The sequence below is a fragment of the Ursus americanus genome, chromosome 6 (genome assembly GCF_024610735.1).
Source record: "Ursus americanus isolate L20-20 chromosome 6, mUrsAme1.1.p, whole genome shotgun sequence".
Taxonomy (NCBI): Eukaryota; Metazoa; Chordata; class Mammalia; order Carnivora; family Ursidae; genus Ursus; species Ursus americanus.
The window spans coordinates 48,845,985-48,867,424 of record NC_142132.1 but is presented as its reverse complement, the minus strand read 5'-3'; the positions used below and the strand labels follow the sequence as shown (position 1 = coordinate 48,867,424).

The 21,440-nt window shown below is 44.5% G+C and overlaps 1 protein-coding gene across 6 annotated transcripts in view; it reads right to left on the bottom strand.

Annotated features, from left to right (window-relative positions):
* Positions 1–21,440, bottom strand: part of KCNMA1 (potassium calcium-activated channel subfamily M alpha 1) — a 710,872-nt gene that overhangs the window by 75,907 nt on the left and 613,525 nt on the right. For 4 of the 6 annotated variants that reach the window (XM_045783288.2, XM_045783286.2, XM_045783287.2 and 1 more), the window contains exon 19: positions 13,745–13,838. In XM_045783288.2, the coding sequence (XP_045639244.1) occupies positions 13,745–13,838 (94 nt within the window). Of the gene's footprint in view, positions 1–13,744; positions 13,839–18,303; positions 18,391–21,440 lie in introns of all 6 variants that reach the window. The other 2 variants (XM_045783283.2, XM_045783284.2) reach the window with 1 other exon arrangement.

Below are 21,440 nucleotides of genomic sequence, written 5' to 3'. Positions count from 1 at the left end.
CCTCAGGAACTACAATAAAACCAGGCAGGCCTGACAGGCTCACGGCATAAGAGACATACTCCTACATCTTGGGCCATATCCACTGTCCAGGTTCCATCTCTGAGAGTGATTCCACATCTCGGTTTTGGGGAGGTCGTGTAGGTTCCCACAACATTGACTGCATATAATTAGGACAGTGTCCCAGGCATACACACCTAGCTGTCCTTGCCCGAGAGCGAGCTTCCCTAAAAATATCACCAATTCAAGGTAGAAATATAAATAGGTTCCAATTCCAAAAGCTTATTATAAAGTGATTTTTACCCTTTAAATTGTCTATTTTAAGCATCAGTGGGTGACTGTTTAGTTTTTAGTATTTCTCCCTCTGATATTTCTCTGATACTTCTCATGTGTATGTCCACTGCATAGAAAGTGGGACAGGAAGCTCTCCTACATGATCCACAGACCTAGAATTAAGCTTTCGGGATATCAGGATATGTATCACGAACATCCTCCCCCTCCAATACTCACTCCACCCCCACAAGATGGGAAAATTCTCACTGTATTTATTTAGTCCTGAGAATTCGCTTTTAGGCGATACCAAATGACAAATACCGTGTGAGGCTATCCTGCCAAGTTATCCTCAACAAACATGCTAGATTACGATAGGAACTGTCACATCTAATCTTCAAAGGAGAAGAACAATCCACCTTGGAATAGCATCTCAGTAGCTGAGCTGTTGGGAGGTCTTACGGTGTAAACCACCAGGCCACCTTTCAAATCCCGAACTTGGTCAAAAATGCTAAAATAAAAAGGCAGTTGCTCCTAAGACCTGGTCACAGATCAGGGCAAGAACAACTTTTGATTTTTTTTTCATCCTTGAAGAATCTGTAATAGTTTTTATAGATATCTGTCTGCGACAGGTAGGTGGACAGAAAGCACCAAAGAGAAGAGATTTCGGAAAATGAACAGAATGAACTCTTCCCAGCCCTAGAAGAATGTATTTTAGTTGCAAGAGGATCTTAATAAATTTTCCCTGAAGAAATAGAGCCAGCTTCAAATTCTCTGGCCCAGTTTATTGGTGAGAGAGGGAGTATTATCTCAAGAAGGTCTGAAACCTGCCCCGAATGCCTCCAACCCTACTCTTAGAAAAGTAAATAAATAAGCCTGATGATCAGTTATTCCTCAATAAGAGGAAAAAGTTTTCTAATGTCAAGCTTCACTAACTGGGATGAAGTTCTGGGGAAAGCAGGTATAATTTCGTTTTTAAAAAAAATCTTATTTGTTCTTTAAGTCTAGTGGACATACAATGCTATATTAGTTTCAGGTTTAATTTGACACAAGGGTTACAAACCACGATTGGCATTGGAATATCCAGAAGCATCTGAGAGTCTCAGTGGTATGCCATGCTGCACTCTGTACTCCCTACGTGCCTCTCACCCTGGTCTGGACAATTTAAATGTATTACCCAGGATTGTCCTCAAAGGAATGAGCCGAGGACCATTAAAAATCTCTCCAAAGAAAAAATATTTCCTTTTCTGACCAGCCACGGTAGCTAGATTTTGAACTTTGATTTCTTGAATCTTCAAAGCAACCAATAAACACAAATTTTCTGTTTTGATCCAGGAATGGAGGCTACCCTGATGATTAAGATGCAGTCCCTAGTCAAAGAGAGGGTCATAATATAGCAAGAGACAGAAAATGTCAATCAATAGTTGTGATACAGTGTGATGAGTGTTATAGCATACCAGGTGGCATGAGAATACCAAGAAAGAAGCTGTTAATTGCCTGGTATTTGAGTAACATTAAGGAAGGCTGCCCAGAGAAGGGAACATTTCATCTGATCCCTGAAAGGTGAGGCACAATCTCAGTGTATTTTAGTGTCGATCCACTAGCAGCCATTAGGATCCACTCAGAAACTTGAGGCCCACATGAGTCTAAGGATGGCACCCCAAACGATGGTTGGTGATGTTAGCTATAGTATTGTCCAACCTGAGGTACAGAAAACTCAGGCCAGGAACACTAGCTGTCCTCCGATGTGCAATGGTGGTCATCAAATACAAGATGGAATCCACTGATTGCATGTGACTGATTGAGAGCAGGCTAGGAACCATGTGTGGAATTTAGATAGAACAAAAAATCAAGCTTCCAAACACAAAGACTGTTATAAAAATGGAAGGGGTTTAAAAAAAAAAGACATGTTTCCCAAGGTACTGGATTTCTCATCATTTGAGACATTCTAGAAAAGCTAGGATACAGAGATTTCATTATAAATGTTGGGTGAACCTAGAAGACATTCAAGGTTTGAAGCACTGTTCTCTCACTGAGAAAGAGGTGGCTAGAAGGATTCTGAAAAAAATGGGCCACTGCTAGGCATCAAAGGCCAGAGAACACTAAGTAACTGAAGAAAGGTTGTTGTTGGAGCAAAGATGGGAGATAAGAAGAAATAAAGACTGAAGGCTTTAGTGTTCCATGAAAGACCATGAGTATTCCTCATCCACCGGTTCTACCATCTGGAAGGAAGCTTAGAACATGATTCATTCCAACAACACGAGGGTCCATAACTACTTTAGGCCAGACTGGATGAATTTCTTTACCATGTCTATTTCTGTAGTGATTTCAAGTGGTTTAGACTGGCTTAAACTGCAGAGGTCTCTGACACAGGTGAACAGTGAAGAGCCAGTCGGCCACAGCAACTCCTGCTTCTAAATTGAGGTTGATGGAGTTCACATCAATAAAAGAAAGTTTGAGCATTTTCCACTGAGTACAACCAACATTGCTGTGGTCAGGGGAGGCCCAGGAGAAGATCCAGTTTGTTGTACCTGGAAAGGAAGTCCACCAGAAACCTCCCTGAACAAAGCACCCCAGCATCATTTGTTTACAAAATGATTAAGAGAGCCACATTCAACATTCTCAGACAATTCCTCAAAGACCACTTAGTTGGAACTAAGGAGAAATACTGATATTGTCTTTCCTATATTAATTAGTTTACGCATTTCCTCAACTCACAAAGTAATCTCAACTCCTCTAAAATGCACTGTGATTGATTCAAGGCTCATTTTTCATTTACAACTGAGCCTATGTACATGCATTATTTTAAGGTACCAGAAACACTGTGAGGTGAGGTCTATCTGCTGCATAGCTGCTAAATGAGCATAATTCTGTCCCGCACAAAGTCTGTACATTCAAGTCTTAACTCTCAGTACTTCAGGATGCGATTGGACGATATAGTCTTTAAAGAGGTAATTAAATTAAAAAGAGATCTTTAGGATGGGCCCTAATTCAATATGGCTGCTGAACTTAGAAGAAGAGGAAATTTAGATACAGACATATAGAGACATGTGAAGACACAGGGATAAGATAGCCATCTAGAAACCAAGGAGGGAGACCTGGAACAGAGCCTTCCTTCACCAACTCAGAAGAAACCAATCCTGCTGGCACCTTGATCTTGGACTTCCAACATCCCAACTGTGAGAAAAATCAATTCCTATTGATTAAGACACCCTATATATGCTACTTTATTATGGCCACCCCAGGAAACTCATACAACAGTCCACCTTGACAAATGGGCACAATGTACCAGGTATCGGTCTCTAGAAGGGACCCCAGCTGCCCTTCTTGCTCCTCAGTCTCACCTATTTGTTTCAGGGAGAAAAAACATCCTGCCACCAGTTTTGGAATACACAGAAATAGACCAGAAATACACAATATCTTAATCAAAGAGTTTGGACGAATCCCCCCCCCCAGCACCACCTCACCCCAACATACATACACAATGAGATGTGCTTTGCCCAAGAGGGCACTTCTCTCTAGTCTTTAACTTGCATCCACATTTTTGGATTGATACCTATGACAACCCAATTCAAAGTAAAGAGGAAGCCTGGGCACCAGTTAATTTATTCATTTCAACCAAGAGTCTTTCTGCAAAGGGGATGTTTTGGGGGTGGACATCACTGAGGACAGGAAACAACCTATTTCCTCAGTGACGACATAGTACAGTGGCTCCACACCCAAGTATCTATCTGCAAGTCTTGGCTCATCTACTACTTGCTACCTTGTGCCTTGCCTCAATTTCTTCATCTGTAAAATGAGAGTGTTAATCACCATCATTACTTAATGGATTCCCATGTAGGGGTTACATGAGCAAAGCCCGTCATGCCCCTAGCATAGAACCTGACACAGAGCGTGCCCTCAACAAGTGTCAACTACCATTACTATTATTATCGTTCTTTATACTTTGCTAAAAGCCCACTCATGTATTTGTAGCTCTTATGGAAGGAGACAGTAAAGGCAGAGCAGTTCAATAATACAAACATAGGGTTACTACAATTATTTCTGCTACCATTGCTATTATGAATGGATAGCCACCATGAGTTGAATTGTTACAAATGTTGCAAGGCTGAAACTTTTACCTCCCTTTTATGATCTACTCATGACTGTAACACTTGCAGGTAATTTCTTTTTTTAAATAATATTTTTTTATTATATTAGTCACCATACAGTACATCCCTGGTTTTTGACGTAAAGTTCCACGATTCATTACTTGCATATATCACCCAGTGCTCCAGGTAATTTCTACTCTTATTAGCCATCTGAGTGGTTGGGAAAGAGAGTGGTTAAGTAACATGGCAGCACAGCCAGTGAGAGGATAGGCAAGGTTTGACGACCAAGTCTTGACTGGAAGCCAATGCTGCTTGGCCCCATCCCGCCCCCTCCCATTTGCAGGAGGCAGCTGGATTTCATTCATTCTCCACTGCAGAGCCCTTAACCCCAGTGTCCGGACCTGCAAAGACAGGCAGACCAGCACGGGGCTGGGGGGCATTCATGAAATGCACAGCTTGTGTGAATAATCAGTAGGAAATTACCCCATGAGCCTTTGTCAGGACAATGTGCTAAGGAGAGCCTCAATAATCAGTTAAGCCGGGGAGAGCTTTTGCCATGTTCCAATATGTAAAGGCTCCGTTCAGGAATACCCACATTTTTATAGCAACCAAGGGGCCCCAGTGAGTTAAATTTTTCATATCTATGCTTCTTGAATCTGAGCTCACACCTCCAAAGTCCACAGCTTGAAATTAAGCATGCCTGACTTCAAATAAAGAATAAAAGATCATTGTTTTGAGGATTTGCAGAGCAAGGAATGCCACTTGCCATCAATTAATCTGAAGACGTGAACTAAATGCCCTGCCTGAGCAGAAACACAAAAAGCTTGCCTTGAAGACAAGTGCCTAAAGCAAAAACACAAATCCCTTTTCTAGCAAACCTGCGATGGGGAAGCCAGTATTATATTTTAAAGAGCACAGTTTCCCTTACAGGCAAATACAGCAAATCCCAGTTTTTCTGTGGCAGTGGGTTCAACACTGGCCTTCAGAAATTTACATTAAAGTACAAGTAAACAAGACCAAAAAAAAAAAAGTGTAAAGAGGAAAGTTACAACATGATTTTTGAATTGCATCCTCTGTGTGAGCTTTGGGGCCTCATTTCTCATCTCGTAAGACCTCTCCTGTCCTTCCGAGCATCCCCATTAGGTTGAGGCCCACCCTGCAGTGGTCTCCCTGGGAAACTGGAGGCCAGATAAAATGTGGGAGAACTTCTCAGCCCTCGGCGGGCTTTGTCGCAGTGGCAAAGACTAATGCTATGGAGTATAGCTATCATGTCAACACCACTGCGGGGCTACGGGGATATTTTTGAGGCCTTGTGCTTTGTTCCAAATGTTCCTTCTGAAGCTGTCTTCCCCATAACCAGAGACGGGAGCCGTTTGCCCTTCCTCGGAGCTCCTACAGAAGTGAGAGATGCTCCTTCTGAGATAATAATTTGCATTTTTGTCTCATTCATTAGATGTTGAGTTTCTTGAGGGCAAGGAACGCCTATCATACTCGCTGGTGAATTTCCAGAATCCAGCAGAGGACAGAGTATATCCTCAATAAACAACCAACTAATGAGAGGAGCTGACAAACGATCTCTAGTCTCTGACTCTAATCTCTTGACTCTTAACCCAGTCAACGGAAATTCACCAGACCTTTTATGGAGACCTGAAAATATGCCCAGTGATAGCTCGTTCACCTCTGTTATCTTGGGGCAATTTGTTTGTGGAGCACCAAGGCTCTTGCACAGTTTAACACTTTATAGGGACTGTATTTGAAATAGGGCATCTTGATCTAAAGAGAGACTCTGAAAATAGGACTTTAATAGGTCGGGCCGTCTGGAGTGTGCCTGGAGCCGCTGCCGTCGCTGGTCAGCAGGGAAGACTTATGTTTGATGGTCAACGGTGGTCAAGACAGGTGTTCTTAATGAAGCAACTAGTTAGTGTTCCGTTGTCAAGTCTGAACATTTCTGCAAAAAGGGCCCCTATGACATCGAGTTTCATTTGCTGCTCTGACTCACGGAAGCAGTAGTTCTCAAGGTGTGGCCCCATACCAGCTGTATCAGCAGCACCTGGGAGCTTGAGAGAAATGTGAATTCTCAAGCCCAGCCCAGACCTACTGAATCGAGCTGTTTTAACAAGCAGCTCTAGATGATTTTATGCATACTGAAGTTTGAGAACCATTGCTATAACGTGTTGTCCAGATGGAGAAACTATATGGTTTGAGTCAATTCTACCCGAGCTAGCAACTGTTTGCAACCCACAAGCCGAAAGGCTAGGATTCTCTCGAGCAAGGCCAGGGCCAGAGTGATGCAAGTGAAGGGTGTAGGTGCAGAATTTAGGAGGCCCCTCCTAGGGCTCACCCTAGTCCTGCCCCCCATCCAAATGGAGAATTAGAGGGCTGATGACAAAAGCATATCCAAGTTGCCTACCCTGACTGTCTCTGTGTGACTCTCCAGAACCTGAACGGTTGTGTCAACACCTGATGGGGCTCCCAACCTGGATGCCACGCTAATGCCTCTCTCTTGCTGACTCCACTCCTGTGAGTTCATCAGCAAATAAACAAACATAAAAAGGCAAATTAGGGACGCCTGCGTGGTTTGGTTGGTGAAGCATCTGCCTTCGGCTCAGGTCATGATCCCAGGGTCCTGGAATCGAGCCCTGCATCGGGCTCCCTGCTCAGCGGGGAGTCTGCTTCTCCCTCTCTCTCTGCCCCTCCCCCTGCTCGTGCTCTCTCTCTGTCTCTGAAATAAATAAATCAAATAATTTTTAAAAAGGCAAATGAAATATTAATTCTTGTAAAATACACTTATAATTCAGTTTTCTACCCTCCTTTCTCCTCATTTCCTCTTCTACTCCATGAAAGACAATACGGCAGCCAGTAACTCAGTCCGTGAAAGCAATGCTCAAGAGGGAAGGGCCTTGCAAGTGAGTCTTTGGCTGGGCTGAAGACGGTCTCAGGTAGTCTCCTCAAAGGGGCTCACATTTGGGTCTTCAGCACCATAAATAATCTGCCTCATTCTGGGGCGCATTTCATTTCCAGACGAATATTATTTCCTATTATGTTGGAAGGATACTGGCTTTTGGTTCTGGCTCCTACCTTCACTCATCCTTTCAGCATCTCTCCCGAGACACAGCTGCCCCCATTTCCCCACCCCACCCCCATCCCCACCAAATGGCCATCCCTAGAGCCACCTTGACAAAACCTTCAGGCCAGGCTCTAGCCACTCTGCCGCAACCAGAGTCCCTTTCAATTTCTCTATCTACTTTCATCTTTTTTCCTGCCTAACAAGTAAACAGTGAAGAACTACGGCCACCTCATACATCATCCTGGTTAGGCAACCACCATTCTAAAAGGAAGAAGGAAATTACTGCCTTTATGTCTGGGAGACAACCTGGGAGGGCTGACATGTTCTTCGGTCCTCGAGGAGAGCGTGCAAGATGCTCTTGAAAGGAGAGGACGGGCTAATGATCCCCTGCTGAGTGTGCAACTTGTCCAGAGACCTGTGTCAAATCCACCCCAAGCCCTGGTATGATGAGCCCCACTATTTCTTTCTTCTCCAGTCCCGTGGGGGCCTGTCATTTGCTATTTGTTTGTGCATTCAGAGGTGAATTTACTTAGTTAAGCTGTCCCTGCCTTCCTTCTTTATTCTGCCCAGTTGGAAGGCGCTTCGAGAGTGGCGTTCTGTCCCCAACTCTGACGGGGCTCAGGACATCTTGCCATTTTCTATTACTAGAACCTTTCAAGTTGGCAGTCCTAACAAAAAGACCCCATGGAAGGTATGAGTCAAAAGAGAAGGATGGGTCTTAACAAGCAGATGAGTTTATTTCACTTAATGATCAGTAAATGCCCAAGAGGCTAATCGGTTTTCCTCAAATCCTATTTCCCTTCCTATTAAGGAAACCAGCCAATCTCTAATATTTTCTGGGTCTTGTGACATCTCTTTGGTAAACTGTCTACCCAACACATCCTGCATGAATCCTCATGGTTCATGGGCCTTCTATTTGACTTCAAGTTTCCTAGGTCTTGGAGACACCGGTGTAACATGGACTGATGTCAGGAATGCCATGTGTCCTTCTTGGGAAGACTGTGGCCCACTTCTGGACCACTATCCTACAACAGACCCTGAGTGTTTTGGCACCCAAAGGACCTTGGCGGAGGCTGGGGCTGGTTGGGCCTTCTCACACCTCTCTATTTATATAATGTGTGTCTTCCCTGATGGAGGGTTGTTTCTACACCTCTCCTTATACTGTCACCAGTGATCTTCCCAAAACACTGTCTCCTCAAGAACTTGCAAGGGTTTCCCAGTGCCTATGACAGGCAAAGGCCTTCATGAGTGGGTACAAGAATACTTTCATTATTTCCACCTCTACTTATGTCTCTCCAAGGACCCCTTGCTCTAGCCACACCAAGCCCCTTACTATGGCCTGAGCACTCTCCCTATTTCCTCCATTGGACAGAACAGTAAAAGAGTTAATAATATGGGCTGGGAAGCTAAACCATCTGGGTTCAAATCTTCCTCATTGGGTAAGACTCACTAGATCCACTAGACTTTCCATCTCTGTTACTCAACTTCTTCATCTGTAAAATGGGGGAAAGTGTAATCCCCACTCGTGGAGTTGGAGTTAAGATTCAGTGAGTTCACAGGCATAATGCTCTTGGAATGATGCCTGGCCCCCAGTAAACAATGAACAAGGGTAGGCATTGATATTACTAGAGAATTCGCCTCATCATCCAGGGCTAGATTTATTTATTTATTTTTTTACTTTTTTTTTTTAAATTTTATTTATTTATTTGACAGAGATAGAGACAGCCAGCGAGAGAGGGAACATAAGCAGGGGGAGTGGGAGAGGAATAAGCAGGCTCATAGCGGAAGAGCCTGATGGGGGGCTCGATCCCGTAACGCCGGGATCACGCCCTGAGCCGAAGGCAGACGCTTAACCGCTGTGCCACCCAGGCGCCCCCCAGGGCTAGATTTAAATGAAAGTTCCTTCACAAAGCAGCCTCAGCCTCCCAAACCAGAAGTAATGGCGGCTCTCTCTGTTCTCACAGCCCGTGCTAGTACATCTCCAAGCTGTTTCTACTCTGTTTTGCCATATATGTTTGCCCGTCTCCTACATTAAACTGTGATCGTTTTGAAGACAGAGACCCACTCTAACCCATCTTACTTTATGCTCCTCAAGACTTTCTACAGCCCCCAAAACAGCAGGCTTTCAAAAAGCGTTTGCTAAATGAGAATTAATCTGAGAAAAGGAATCGCAACAGGCAGCCGAAATGCACAGCCTTTCTGGATCCCATCTGAGGCTGCAGTGTGAGAGTCCAGACATTGACTCTCTGCTGTCTACCCGCTGGAGAAATATTCTTAGTATCCACCAGCGTGTGTGACTACAACTCCTTGAAGTTGGCAGTGGAAAGAACGGAATACGATTGTAAGCATGGAGGGAATCCATGAACCTGCTTCAGTTGTAGTCAAAATGGTGCCTAGTGTGCTTTTTTTTTCCCCCAGAGAGACTTTCTAGAGAGCTTTCATTGGATGTGCGAGACCCCCAGATTAGGAACCCTCGACCTGGTTATCCAGAGACAATGTTCTTGCTTTCCACAGCCTTGCAATGGGAGGAAAACACAGCCATCCTCCCAAGGCGCAGACTCACTAGCGGGAAGCAGGGGGCCATGGGCTCTTGGTGACTTGAAAGGGAAACCAAGAGAGGTTCCTTAGATCATTCCATGTTAAAAGATCGACAAGGAAGGCAAATAACAAGAATCTGGGAAACTCCATGGCGTACTCCTCCTGGAGGGTTTGGGAAGCCAAAGGTTATCTGTTCTGACACAGGACTCGCTGGCTTGGAGCACAGATGCCTGCCATTCGGCTCAGTCGGGCTGCGAGAGCTGTCTTCTGTCAGGCGACTAAAAAACCTAGTGTGTCAGGATCCAGACACACGAAACGAGGCTGTTCGCCTAATGGTGGTGCAGAGAGCTAAGTGACACTGAAAAACCGGGGTGAGCCTGATCCCAGAACAAAGGGGAGACCAAGACCATTAGTGCAGTCCCGGCAGCACTTCACGCTGGCAGGTGGCTTGCAGGTGGCTTGCAGGAACCCCTGGCGCCGGAGCCGGTTTTATTTGAGGAAGCCACAGCGGTAAATTAAAGCCTATCCTAGCCCGTCCTGGGCTCTCAGGTTTCTCTTGGAGCTACTCCTATCACTGCCCATAGGCCACGAAAAGCTTTCCACATTCCGAATGATTGATTCTGCTCCAACAAGCAAAGCCACAAACTCATGTCGAAAAACCCACTTCAGATAAGTCATTAGCTTCCTTTATGGATTTTTCAGGTCAGAAGAATAGGACCTGAGAGTCCTATCTTCTGCAGAGTCGAAAGGGAGTATTGGAAGAGGTGGGGTGACCTGGAGAAGCCACAAGAGACCACATGAGCCCCTCTCTTTCTTCTCAATCAACAAGAAAGGCATAACAAAATTAGGTCCTGGCTGCCTCCCTGCCCGTGCCAGACATTCAAACCAAACGAAACTGCCCCTGGGTTCTTCATTCACATGCCGGAAGTGAAGAGAAATGGTGGGCTCAGTACCCTGTCTTTGCTTCCACAGCGGAAGACGATGCCGAGCACCTGGGGCATGGAAGGTCACGGTGAAGGAGGAGCATCGGAGACCCTCTGACTTGGGACCGCCCGTGCCCACCGAGCTGCAGTCGAGACCGCTGTGGGCAGGTGGGGTAAAGCAGTAACTGCGGCCAAAGAGCAGCGCAAAGGCACCAACACCAGAAACCCGAGTTCTGTAGCTTGGCGAGCTTCAGCTCACCGCCTGACCCACGTTTAGCAATTCTGATGTACTACGGAGCAGACAGCTCCAGCCCGGGATGACTGCTCCCTCAGCCCCTCTCCAACAGGCAATGAAAGCAAGACCCACTTTGAAAATTCTCCCCCATCATGCAAACTGACATAGGCATGCTTTTCAAAAACCCACAGCCAATCTGTTGATCATTACTTATTTACAAAGGCCTTCGGGCAGAAAGTCCTGTAAAAACCATGCTTGATACGGTATACACTAGCTTTTTCTGCTTGTGGAAAAAAAGTCCCCCCAAGGCTACCTCAAACCATCACTTTCTATTGCACATAAAATGTAGCGTGTAACACTAAAGTATTTAATATATATGGTATAATATATCTACAGGAAAGGCATTTGTGTAGAAGTATGTTACCCTGGATTTGGTAATTTGATGTTTTGCTGAAGGCTACGACTTAAAAAAGCTTCCACCTCGTACAGAAGACCTGTCATCTCGGTACCCAAGAGCCAACAGAATAAAGAAGTACCCTTAAGCAGCAAAACTTTGACACAGCTTTGAAGCATATGAAAACAGTATAACGCCTCAGAATTATTATTACTCAAGATCAAAGAAATGAGCCATACTTTACATAGCAAACAGGGACAGGGAATTTGGCTCCAAAGGTTTCAGATTTTTCAGACTTCTCTTTATTTATTTATTTGCTTCTCTAAATTTAGGCAAAAGAAAGCGCCTGGGCTTTTCTCTACTTTAAATGGATAAAACTATTAGCATTAGATAAGGCGATTACCTAAAGGTGAGTAAACAGGAAATGAATGCTAGCATGACAACTGGCATCATAAAAATGAGAAGCTTGGCAGTTGGTGTATTTTATTCCTCCTCATAAACTGTAAACAAGCATGTAAATCAGCAACACCCCAGCAAGACTGAGCGAAGGGGCAGGCAGAGCACTGTTCAGGAAACGTCTAGGAAGATCGGTAGGGGAAGAAAGGGATAAAGAAAGGGGGGGGTAATCAGAAGGGGGAATGAAGCATGAGAGACTATGGACTCTGAGAAACAAACTGAGGGCTTCAGAGGGGAGGGGAGTGGGGGATGGGATAGGCCGGTGATGGGTAGTAAGGAGGGCACGTATTGCACGGTGCACTGGGTGTTATACGCAACTAATGAATCATCGAACTTTACACCGGAAACCAGGGATGTACTGTACGGTGACTAACATAAAGAAAACCTTTAAAAAAAAAAAAAAAGGAAACATCTAACAGGAAGAGATGATCATAACGGAAAAGGACATGGGGCTGGGGGAACCCTCCATGGGAACCTGTGTCCTCAACCGCAGGGAGAGGGACCGCCCCATCTGCGTCCTAGAAGGGTGGCTGTGGAGGGCCAGGGAGATGCGAATGTGTGGAGAGAGGGAAGAACAGGGGGAAATGGCCATAATTTTATTTCAGTAATCAAAGGAAGGAGAGCAGCCAATGTCAAAAAAAAGAAAAGAAAAGAAAAAGAAAAAGCGAGAAAAGAAAAGAAGAAAGAAACATCAAGCATCAAGATGGCAGGTGTTTCCATGGCAGTGATCATTTAGGGCCACTCTTGTTTCATCACTGAGGGGCTAGAGAGTTAGGGTGTTAGAGGAAATAAGCACTGGGATTGGCAGATGAATCAAAAACAACCAGGGGAAACGGAAGATGAAGAGGCCCCGAAGAGAAACCTGCAGAACTCTGTTGAAATTTGGTTTCGTTTACCATTTCCAAGAGGAAGCCATAGTCAAGGTAGAAAGAAGGAAGGAAGGAAAGAAAGGAAGGAAGGAAGGTGGGAAGGGGGAAGAGGGAAAAGTGAGGGGAAGAGGAAGGGAAGGAGGCAGGAGGGAGGGAAGGAGGGAAGGAAAGAGGGAAGGAAGGAGAGCCAGAGAGAGAGTACACACTGTATTTCATAATTAATATTGCTTTTAGCCTGCGCAGAACCGGATTACTTTTGAACTTTGCTTTGGCAAGTCCACAGATTATTAGACTTTTTTATCAGTCAAAATCAATTAACAGAAATTTGATTTCAATCGACAGGATAAAAGGAAGGTAATCTTCAGGTTCATTTTTGATTGTGATGATACATCTCACATATGGCCTTAAGTACAGAAAACAGTCCTCGGAGGGACTCCGGCAGAAAGAGACTCGCCGGAGGCGAACTAACCACACGCGTCCCTCTGATTGGTTGCCGTCGTCATTAGTGCCACTGCTGTTTAGGAACTACACATAGACAGGACATGGTGACAGCTAAGACTTTAAAGCCTATGTATTTTTCAAACAGCTTTTCAAACTGTTTTTCATGACAGAATTTTTTCAGCTCTATCATTAACTGCTGACAAGCTGACAGAATAAATACTCCAGCCTTTAAGAAGCCACCTAACGATCGGTCCCCTCCCCCGCCTGGTGCTTGCCGGGGGGAGGGGAGGCTCTGGGCCTGGGCAGGGCGGGGAGGGGACCCGGAGGGAAGGAGAGGAGAGGAGAGGAGAGGAGAGGAGAGGAGAGGAGAGGAGAGGAGAGGAGAGGAGAGGCGAGGCGAGGCGAGGCGAGGCGAGGCGAGGCGCCCCGCGTGGCCTGTGGCCCGCGTGGCCCCTCTTCTTACCTCATCAGCTTGGGCGAGGAGCTTGGTGAGTTCCGCATGCCTCCGTTCCGCTGCTTTTTTTTGGGGGACAGTGTTGATGGCTGTTCATCTTCAACTGGAAAGACAGGCAGCTCATGAGATTATGAACAGTTTGAGGGCAGACTGAGAGATACAGGCAAGATATCAAAGGACACACACTCACGGCTCAGTCACTCACTAGGAACTCATGGCTGTCTTTTAGGACCCAGTGACAAAGACCAAATGTGTTAGTCAAAGAGGCCGGCTTAGAAAAGGTGAACTCATCACCTCTTAGCACTCCAGCTTTTGAACATGCACTTGAAACAGACTATACCAGTTTGTAAGCGCCCTGCCATAAGAAAGAAAAGAAATCATGATTTATCTGTATATAAAAAATATACATATATATGTATATATTGGAACACTCAATCATTATTCTTAGAGTTAATTTTAGTTACTTTGCTGAGTAATAGAATGGGTTTTTCCAAACCACAATCAGAAGTAAAGTCGTATGGGAAACAGCAGCAGAAGAGCTGCCAGTCAGCTGATCGTACAAACGAACCAGTTTAGCTGGTGCCTAATCCCTGCACGCCAGAGGAAGGGCCTTGGAGAGAGGCAAGGATCTGAGGCCTTGGCAGCCAATGTTTCAATCGGTCAGGACTGGGAACATTGGTGCCTGCTGGCTCAAGGGTCCCTAGCCCATCTCAGCTCTGGTCCCTGCAGCTCCCTAGAGGGAGAGCATGTGGGGGGCATGCACATGGGATCCTTTCTCCACTCATTAAGACGGGGCTGTGAGGTTGGAGAACCAGGCCGGAGAAGAGCACCCGAATGAAGGAGGAGGTTGCCACTGAGTGATATCTCTGCTGATGTGGTAGGGGGCAGGGAGGGAGGGCAGCCGAGGGCGTTGGAAACCAAAGGCTGTTTTCCAAATGTCTCAACCACACAGATCGCTAAGCAATGTGAAGTTTCGCTCACAAACAGCACAGCACACTCTACTGCTTTTGCCCAAAGACACCCACTAATAAGCTTTAGAGATGTATTAGCTTGCATCATGCTTCCTTTTAAGAGAGCCGCTTCATAACTAGCAGATGCGCACCCAGCCTGTCACCCAAGGGCATCGGTGGCAAAATTCTAGCCCTCCTCTCCCCACCCCCACAATTCAGGCTAAAGCTGTAATGTCAAGAAGGAAAAACATAGGATCCTTGGATTCTTAGAGTTGACTGCAACACAGACTGGGAGGAAGCACCCTTGAAACCCGGAATGCACGGCAGTCACCTTAAAGCTAAGAAGAGAAATATTAGCAGTGATGATATCAAAAGAAGCTTGACATATGTTAATGGTGTAAGTCTTAGAGGGGGAGGCAGGGAATGCCATCGCAGCTACTTGACATTGCCCAGGAAGACCCATATCAGGACATGCATTATATGGTACTTCCCTGAAAGCCCTAAATAAATTTAGTATGTTACGATACATGGTTCCAAGGGATTCTGATAATCCAACTATCTTCCTAACCTGCTTCAAAGTACCCCACCTGGTACATTTCCCTATTCCACTGTTAGTCTGGGGTTGTCTATATTCTGGCTGACACATGGAAAGGGAACAAGAATGCAGTTTGAGGTGAGAGTGATTCCAGAAGCAATGAAGGCAAGAAAGCACCTACAAATGGCCACAGCCCACTCACTCTACCAGCTGCTCCCCTGCCCCATCCCCCCTGAGGCCCAGGCTCAGGCTGCGACCCTATCAGTCACTTAGGGCTCCAGGCAGGAACTATGTGGCTGGGAGGATATCGCATCTTATCAGAAATGAGCATCCACAGCAAATCACACAGAAACTAAACAGCACTTAAAAGATTAAAGGAAATAAATACAAGCCACATAAATGGTATTGAAAAAAATCACTTAGAGTTGATATGCATCTCTCGGCAAGCAAACAGGCACTCTGAGCTTGACCTGAATTCATCTTCCTTTCACAGGATAGGGGGCCAGCATCCCAGGTTAATAATGGGGTAGAAAGGCAGTGAGTGAAAGAGAAAGGGAGAGAGAGAAAGACAGAGAGAGAGAGAGGTGTGTGTATAAGTATACTTTTGCATTTTCCCCATGTAAGGACGGGGTAGAAAGTCTTGCACTGATTCCACCCATAATACGAGTTCACCTTTTAATATGGACCACTTGCAATTGCTGTACTGTGCTTAGGGTGACCTAGATTAGTTGAGTCACAGGACAGGTTGGATAACGTGTATGCACGTAAGTGGGTCTAGTTGGGGTGAAAGTTCTCTTCTCTGTCACACGGGCCTCCTCGGGGTTAGAGTGACATACCCAGAAAGGTCTTTTACCCAACCTAGGCTACTATGACTAGCTTTATTCAAGGCCACCAGATGTTGCCATGGTTTTGTCCAATTTATTCAGTGAGTCCATTTTAGTAAGGTCCTGAACAGAAGTCCCACTCATTGGCAGTTCTGTTGGATTCTTTTGCTTAACTATCGTCTCCCCATTTGCACTGGACCTACAATAAACAACTCTCTTTGGCTAAGTGCTCATTATCCTTGCCCCTTGTCACTGTTTGTTTACCTGCAGTGATCTTCACATGGGAGACGGGTAAGTTAATACCTGTTACCCAGCTCCAGGGAGACACTTTGTTCTAGTGCTAAAGTTATGCCTCCTTCCATGCAGGGAAACTATTTATTTTCATTGCAACTCAGAAAGATCATCCATCATAATCATACTGCATTTAAACCGGGATTTGTTCTCTTAAATGAAACTCACGTTCAAAGGTTTCCTCCTGCACTCACAGGCCTGGAAATGCAGATCTGTTCCCTGAAGAAATGGGGGGGGATGTCTTCAGCTTAAATATATGAACGTTGTGTAATGGAGACCATTACCTATGGCTTAGATCCCACGAGAGAAGCAGTGATAACTTCTTTCTCATAAGTAGGTTATAAACCATATTTAATTATTATCCTTTATATGGATTCTATCAATTTCTGCATATTTAAGGAAAGCAAATCTAGAAAAACTTTTAGTTAAGCTATAAAATATAATTTTCATTTCATGGCTTCTGTGACTACATGAAAGGAATAAAAATTGAATTGAAAGGGAGACTGAAATTTACTTACTTTCATGAAAGACAAATGTATTGAGGTAATTGGCCACTACCTCGTGCCAATGCACATTTACGGGCTCCTACTTAGCCTGCTTTTTGGCTAATTACAATATACCCCCGTCTCCGGCATTTTCACTCTCATCATCTTGTGGAAGCGCGTGAAGATACGATCTTTGAAAGGAACCTGAATTACCGGCCTCTTTAATACACAAACAAGTCCAGGAATCCAATGTGGAATTTTTATAGGAGCTGAACTCCATCCAGTCTCCGAGTACTTATAAAATTCAAGGGCTTGTTTTTGCACATCCCTAAGTATAACACTTAATGTGCTGTTGTAACTTCCCAGCGCTCACTTGTCTAATAGGCTCTGAATCTAACAGTTTTACAGTTGGGGAAGACTCAGTGCTAGAAAAATGTCAGGCAAGTCTAATGAGGCTTCAGATCCCTTGGTTTGCGCTAGAGTTTAATTTAAAGTTACAATGATGTTTTAACATGTTTGCTTATACTTGACTAAAGAGGATTCATTATTTCAATGACATAACCTCCAGACAATGTTCTGGGAATTGATTTAAGATGTGGTGGTAATTCCAACAGCCTTAATGCAGAGTTGAACATCTGTAACAACATTTTACTCGACTTTTCATCGGCATTCTGTTTTCAGGCAAAAGCAAGGCAACATCCTCCAGAAACACTGGCCAGAGCTCTGGGCTTATTTCAAGATGATCATATATTTCACTGGATTTTTTTTTTAAAAAAGAAATCCCTTTCTTTATTGGCCTCGCCAGCTTGCAAACACCGTGTCAGTGTTACCAATGCCTCTTTGTGGGCCTTTTGCATAAAACGGGGCAAGGATTCCAACTTTCAGCTTTTCCAAAGAGCCCAGTGCTGACATGTGATGGACGCAGCGCTCAGGTCCAGCCTGGGGCACATTCCCTCTTCCCCATTTCCTCCACAGGGTTTGGGGGGATGACGCCCTTTGACACTTAAAGGTGAATTTGTTGGCTGGAGTTAAAAAACACTTCAAAGCAAATAACCTCGGAAATACAATAAAAGGCAAACAACCCATAAACATGAGTCAACTGGCTATCTCCATTATGTTATGAATCACCACATCTGGAGAAACCCACATCTGCACACACTTAGCAGGTCATTAGTAATGTCATATTCACACAGGAATCACTCAGAGTGAGCAGCATGCAAAGTGGCTTGAACGCAAAGGCATCTAGCTAACAGGGCTTCCGACGAAAGTCTTGAGCAAGCTGCTGGATTGGAGGCAGGCTCATTTCAATTGTTATTTCTTGTTTGCTATGGCTTTTCTCTTTGGTATTTTGCTGCCCAAGAAGCTGAATGCATGCTGAAATCGACAACAGTACATCTGTCTTCTTCAACCGAGCTCAGCATGTTAAGATAGAATGCTGAAGGTGCGGTTGTTAAAAGAGGGGCGGGCTCCCGAACTCCTTCACCTGGCTCGGCCACAAGCCGAGGATTGTGAGTTGTGTCCTTGAACTCAAATGGGCCTTTGGGATAGCGCGATCTAGCTGCAACCTTGACTGCCAAACAATAACGAGAAAAGAAAATGGAAATGAATCCTCGGCGAAATTTTTCATTAGGGAAGTTCCAAACGAGTTTTATCATCGAATAGAATTATAGCTTTACATGAAAAGGGGAGTTTCTTCCTCACAGCTCAACTGTGGTTTTCTTTTACCCTGATGGCTTCTTGAAATTCTTTTTGCTGTGTTTTTGTCATCAATGTCAGAAGGGATAATATGTCAGAAAACAATCTTGTTTGTGCAATAATTTCCAAAAACCTAGAGTACCCTTCTCCCTATGACATACACAGACACCAAAACTCAGTTTAGCAGCAAGACCAGATCCATTATTTCCTGAAGTCTGCTAGAATGCATCCTACTGAATAATCATTATATTCCAAGTCATCAATCCTCAATGTTAAAGTAACATTTTCATCTCAAACAGCAGGCTTTGTCAGCTTGGTTGTGATTGCCGCCTAACTTGTGTTAAACGTCATGGGTTTGCCACTCCTAAGAAGGAAGGAGGTATAGCGTCTCCTTGTATCATGAGTGATAAAAAAGAAAAGTGGGTGCGTGTTTTCCATCTTTTGGGATGAGAATCTTGTTTTACCAAAACTGAAGGTAAGAAGAGAGGGTGAGGTTGCCAGGCTAGGGATATCACAGTGTGCTTCCTATTTTTTGTGGGTTTACCAGGCTTTCTCCCCAAGAAAAATCATGTAAGTCATAGTAATACAGTCTTTTCCCAATATGCAATTCACAATGGACAAAACTCCCAAGCTGGCCCAACCTCTCTCTTTAATATGATGGAAAACCTAAGATGTTCACCAGAAAATCTGGGCTTTCTGAACTCTCAAGGTCTTATAACGTAGCCACGAAAGAGCAGTCTCTGGATTGGAGCGCAGAATGGTGCCCACTTTCTGGAGGGACATCTCCTGTCTTGTCATCATAGACTATCAGAACCCTAGGTGCCTGTCATACGAACCGCATGGGTGAGAAGGTGTAGACGCTTCCAGAAGCAATGAAGGAAAACAACAACAAGAACAACACATGCCAGATGAATAATCCATACTGTGAGTTTGGTTTTATAATTGTTATAAAGGAGCACCTGACTGTTGGTTCAGGATGAATCCCATAAGTGGGACATGACGTGTGCCATGACATGAGTGAGGCTGAGCAGCTAAGGAGGCAAGGACACAGTGAGGCAGGCATCGGAGCCAAGTTCTATGCCTACAGGGTCATGAGCAGCTCAACATCAGAACGTGGGGGAGTTAAAGTGGGTAATATCCTTGAAATGAGAGCTTCTGGTCTGAAAACCTTGGGATCACATACATCCCCCAGCAGACTGGTGAACACTTTGCAGTGTTATTGATAAGACCAACCAATAAACCTATTTTTGAAAGATCATGGAGAATGTTAATACACAGATACTGAAAAGATGAAGAATGCTGCTTCTCAAAAGCAATTTCATAACTTCTAGCTGAGAAATAGGAAAGACATTTATTTGCAACACCTAGAGGATGGGGTTGAAAATAACAGCAGCCTGCCATTATGTAACAGGAGGATGGACGGTATCTGTAAGTGGCCCTGTGGGCCGGATCCCGGGCACAGGGGCAACTGCCCCCAGGTAGGCTGATGGGGCAGGGAGGGGAGGTTTGTTGCAGCTTTTTCATTTCTGGCTTTTGTAGAGCTAATAGGAGGATGGGGAGGGAGACTTTAAGGAACAATAGGTTATGTAGAAGTTAATCACAGGGTGTATTTCTGGCTCTATTCACTGCCTGGGAAACCTGAATTGTGTAAGTCTGAGTCCATCAACACACAGTAATGAAAGAATTCAGCTTCTACATGGGAGAGAGAAAAAAATACTATATAAATATACTAACAGAACCCACATGACCTGGGCTGCAATGTTCTCTATGGAAACACTGCAGGCCTAATGGATCCTCTGAAGCCAAACAGGGTGGATTAGATGTTACCTACGGAACCCACGCCACCCCCCATCTCAAACTGTAAGCTTCATGTTCTATATGCATCCTGGTAGGAGTCCAACATTCATCAAGGTCCCCTGTATCTAGAATCTCAGCTCATATATCTTCGCTAAAAACTTGACCTGCTGTAATAACTTGCCCAATGCTCTGCTCGGTATTAGGTAGAAAATTCCTTTTGGAGATCTGGTTGCCTCTGGCTCTTTTTTTCTTAGAACAGATTGTTTCTATCATCTCAAGGGCAAAGAAAAGTCTCAAGCAAAGACTAGATATTAGCTTCTCAGAGATGAGACGCAAAGATAAACAATGGAATTCTAAGAGCAAATACATGACTAACATGAGAAATGCAAGAATTTCCTTGAATTATTGCAATGGAGTTTGGAGATTGGGAAGGCAGTAGGAGATGGAAGATAACTTTTACTTTGAATCAAACTGGGGGAAAAATACAGGAGTCCAACAAAACAGCCCCTTCTCAACTTTCCTTTCCTACCCTCCCTGTTTCTTACTCTGATACCAACGAGATACTAACAGCTTTGAAGCCAAAAAGTGTATCTGACTCTTTTCTGTAGCCCTGGCATGTGCAATACCTGTTTGTGGGGGATGAGTTTCAGAGTATGGATTTGGGGACTTGCCAAGTCCCTGGTACCAAGAGCTGCTTTCTTTCTCCCTATATTTCTCAAGTTCCAGGGTCAGCAAACCACAGTCTGGAACATGTTTTTGTATACTCCATAAGCTAAAACTGTTTTTACATTTTTAAATGATTGGGTGAAAAAAATCTAAGAATAATATTTCGTAACACATTAAAATGATAGGAAACTCAAATTCTGATGGCTATAAATAAAGTTTTATTGGAACATGGCCACAGTTGTTCATTTACCTATTGTCTATGGCCGTTTTCACTGTACAACACAGTTGAGTCATTGCTGTTGAGACCTAGTGGCCTGCAAAGCATGAGATATTCAGTAGCTGGCCCTTGATAGAAAAAGTTTGCTGATCTCTGCTCTCATTTATCTTCTCATATTTTTCTAGCCATTCAGATTTTGAAAAGGACAATGTTCTTCCCAATCTGCCAAGACGGGGAAGCAACAA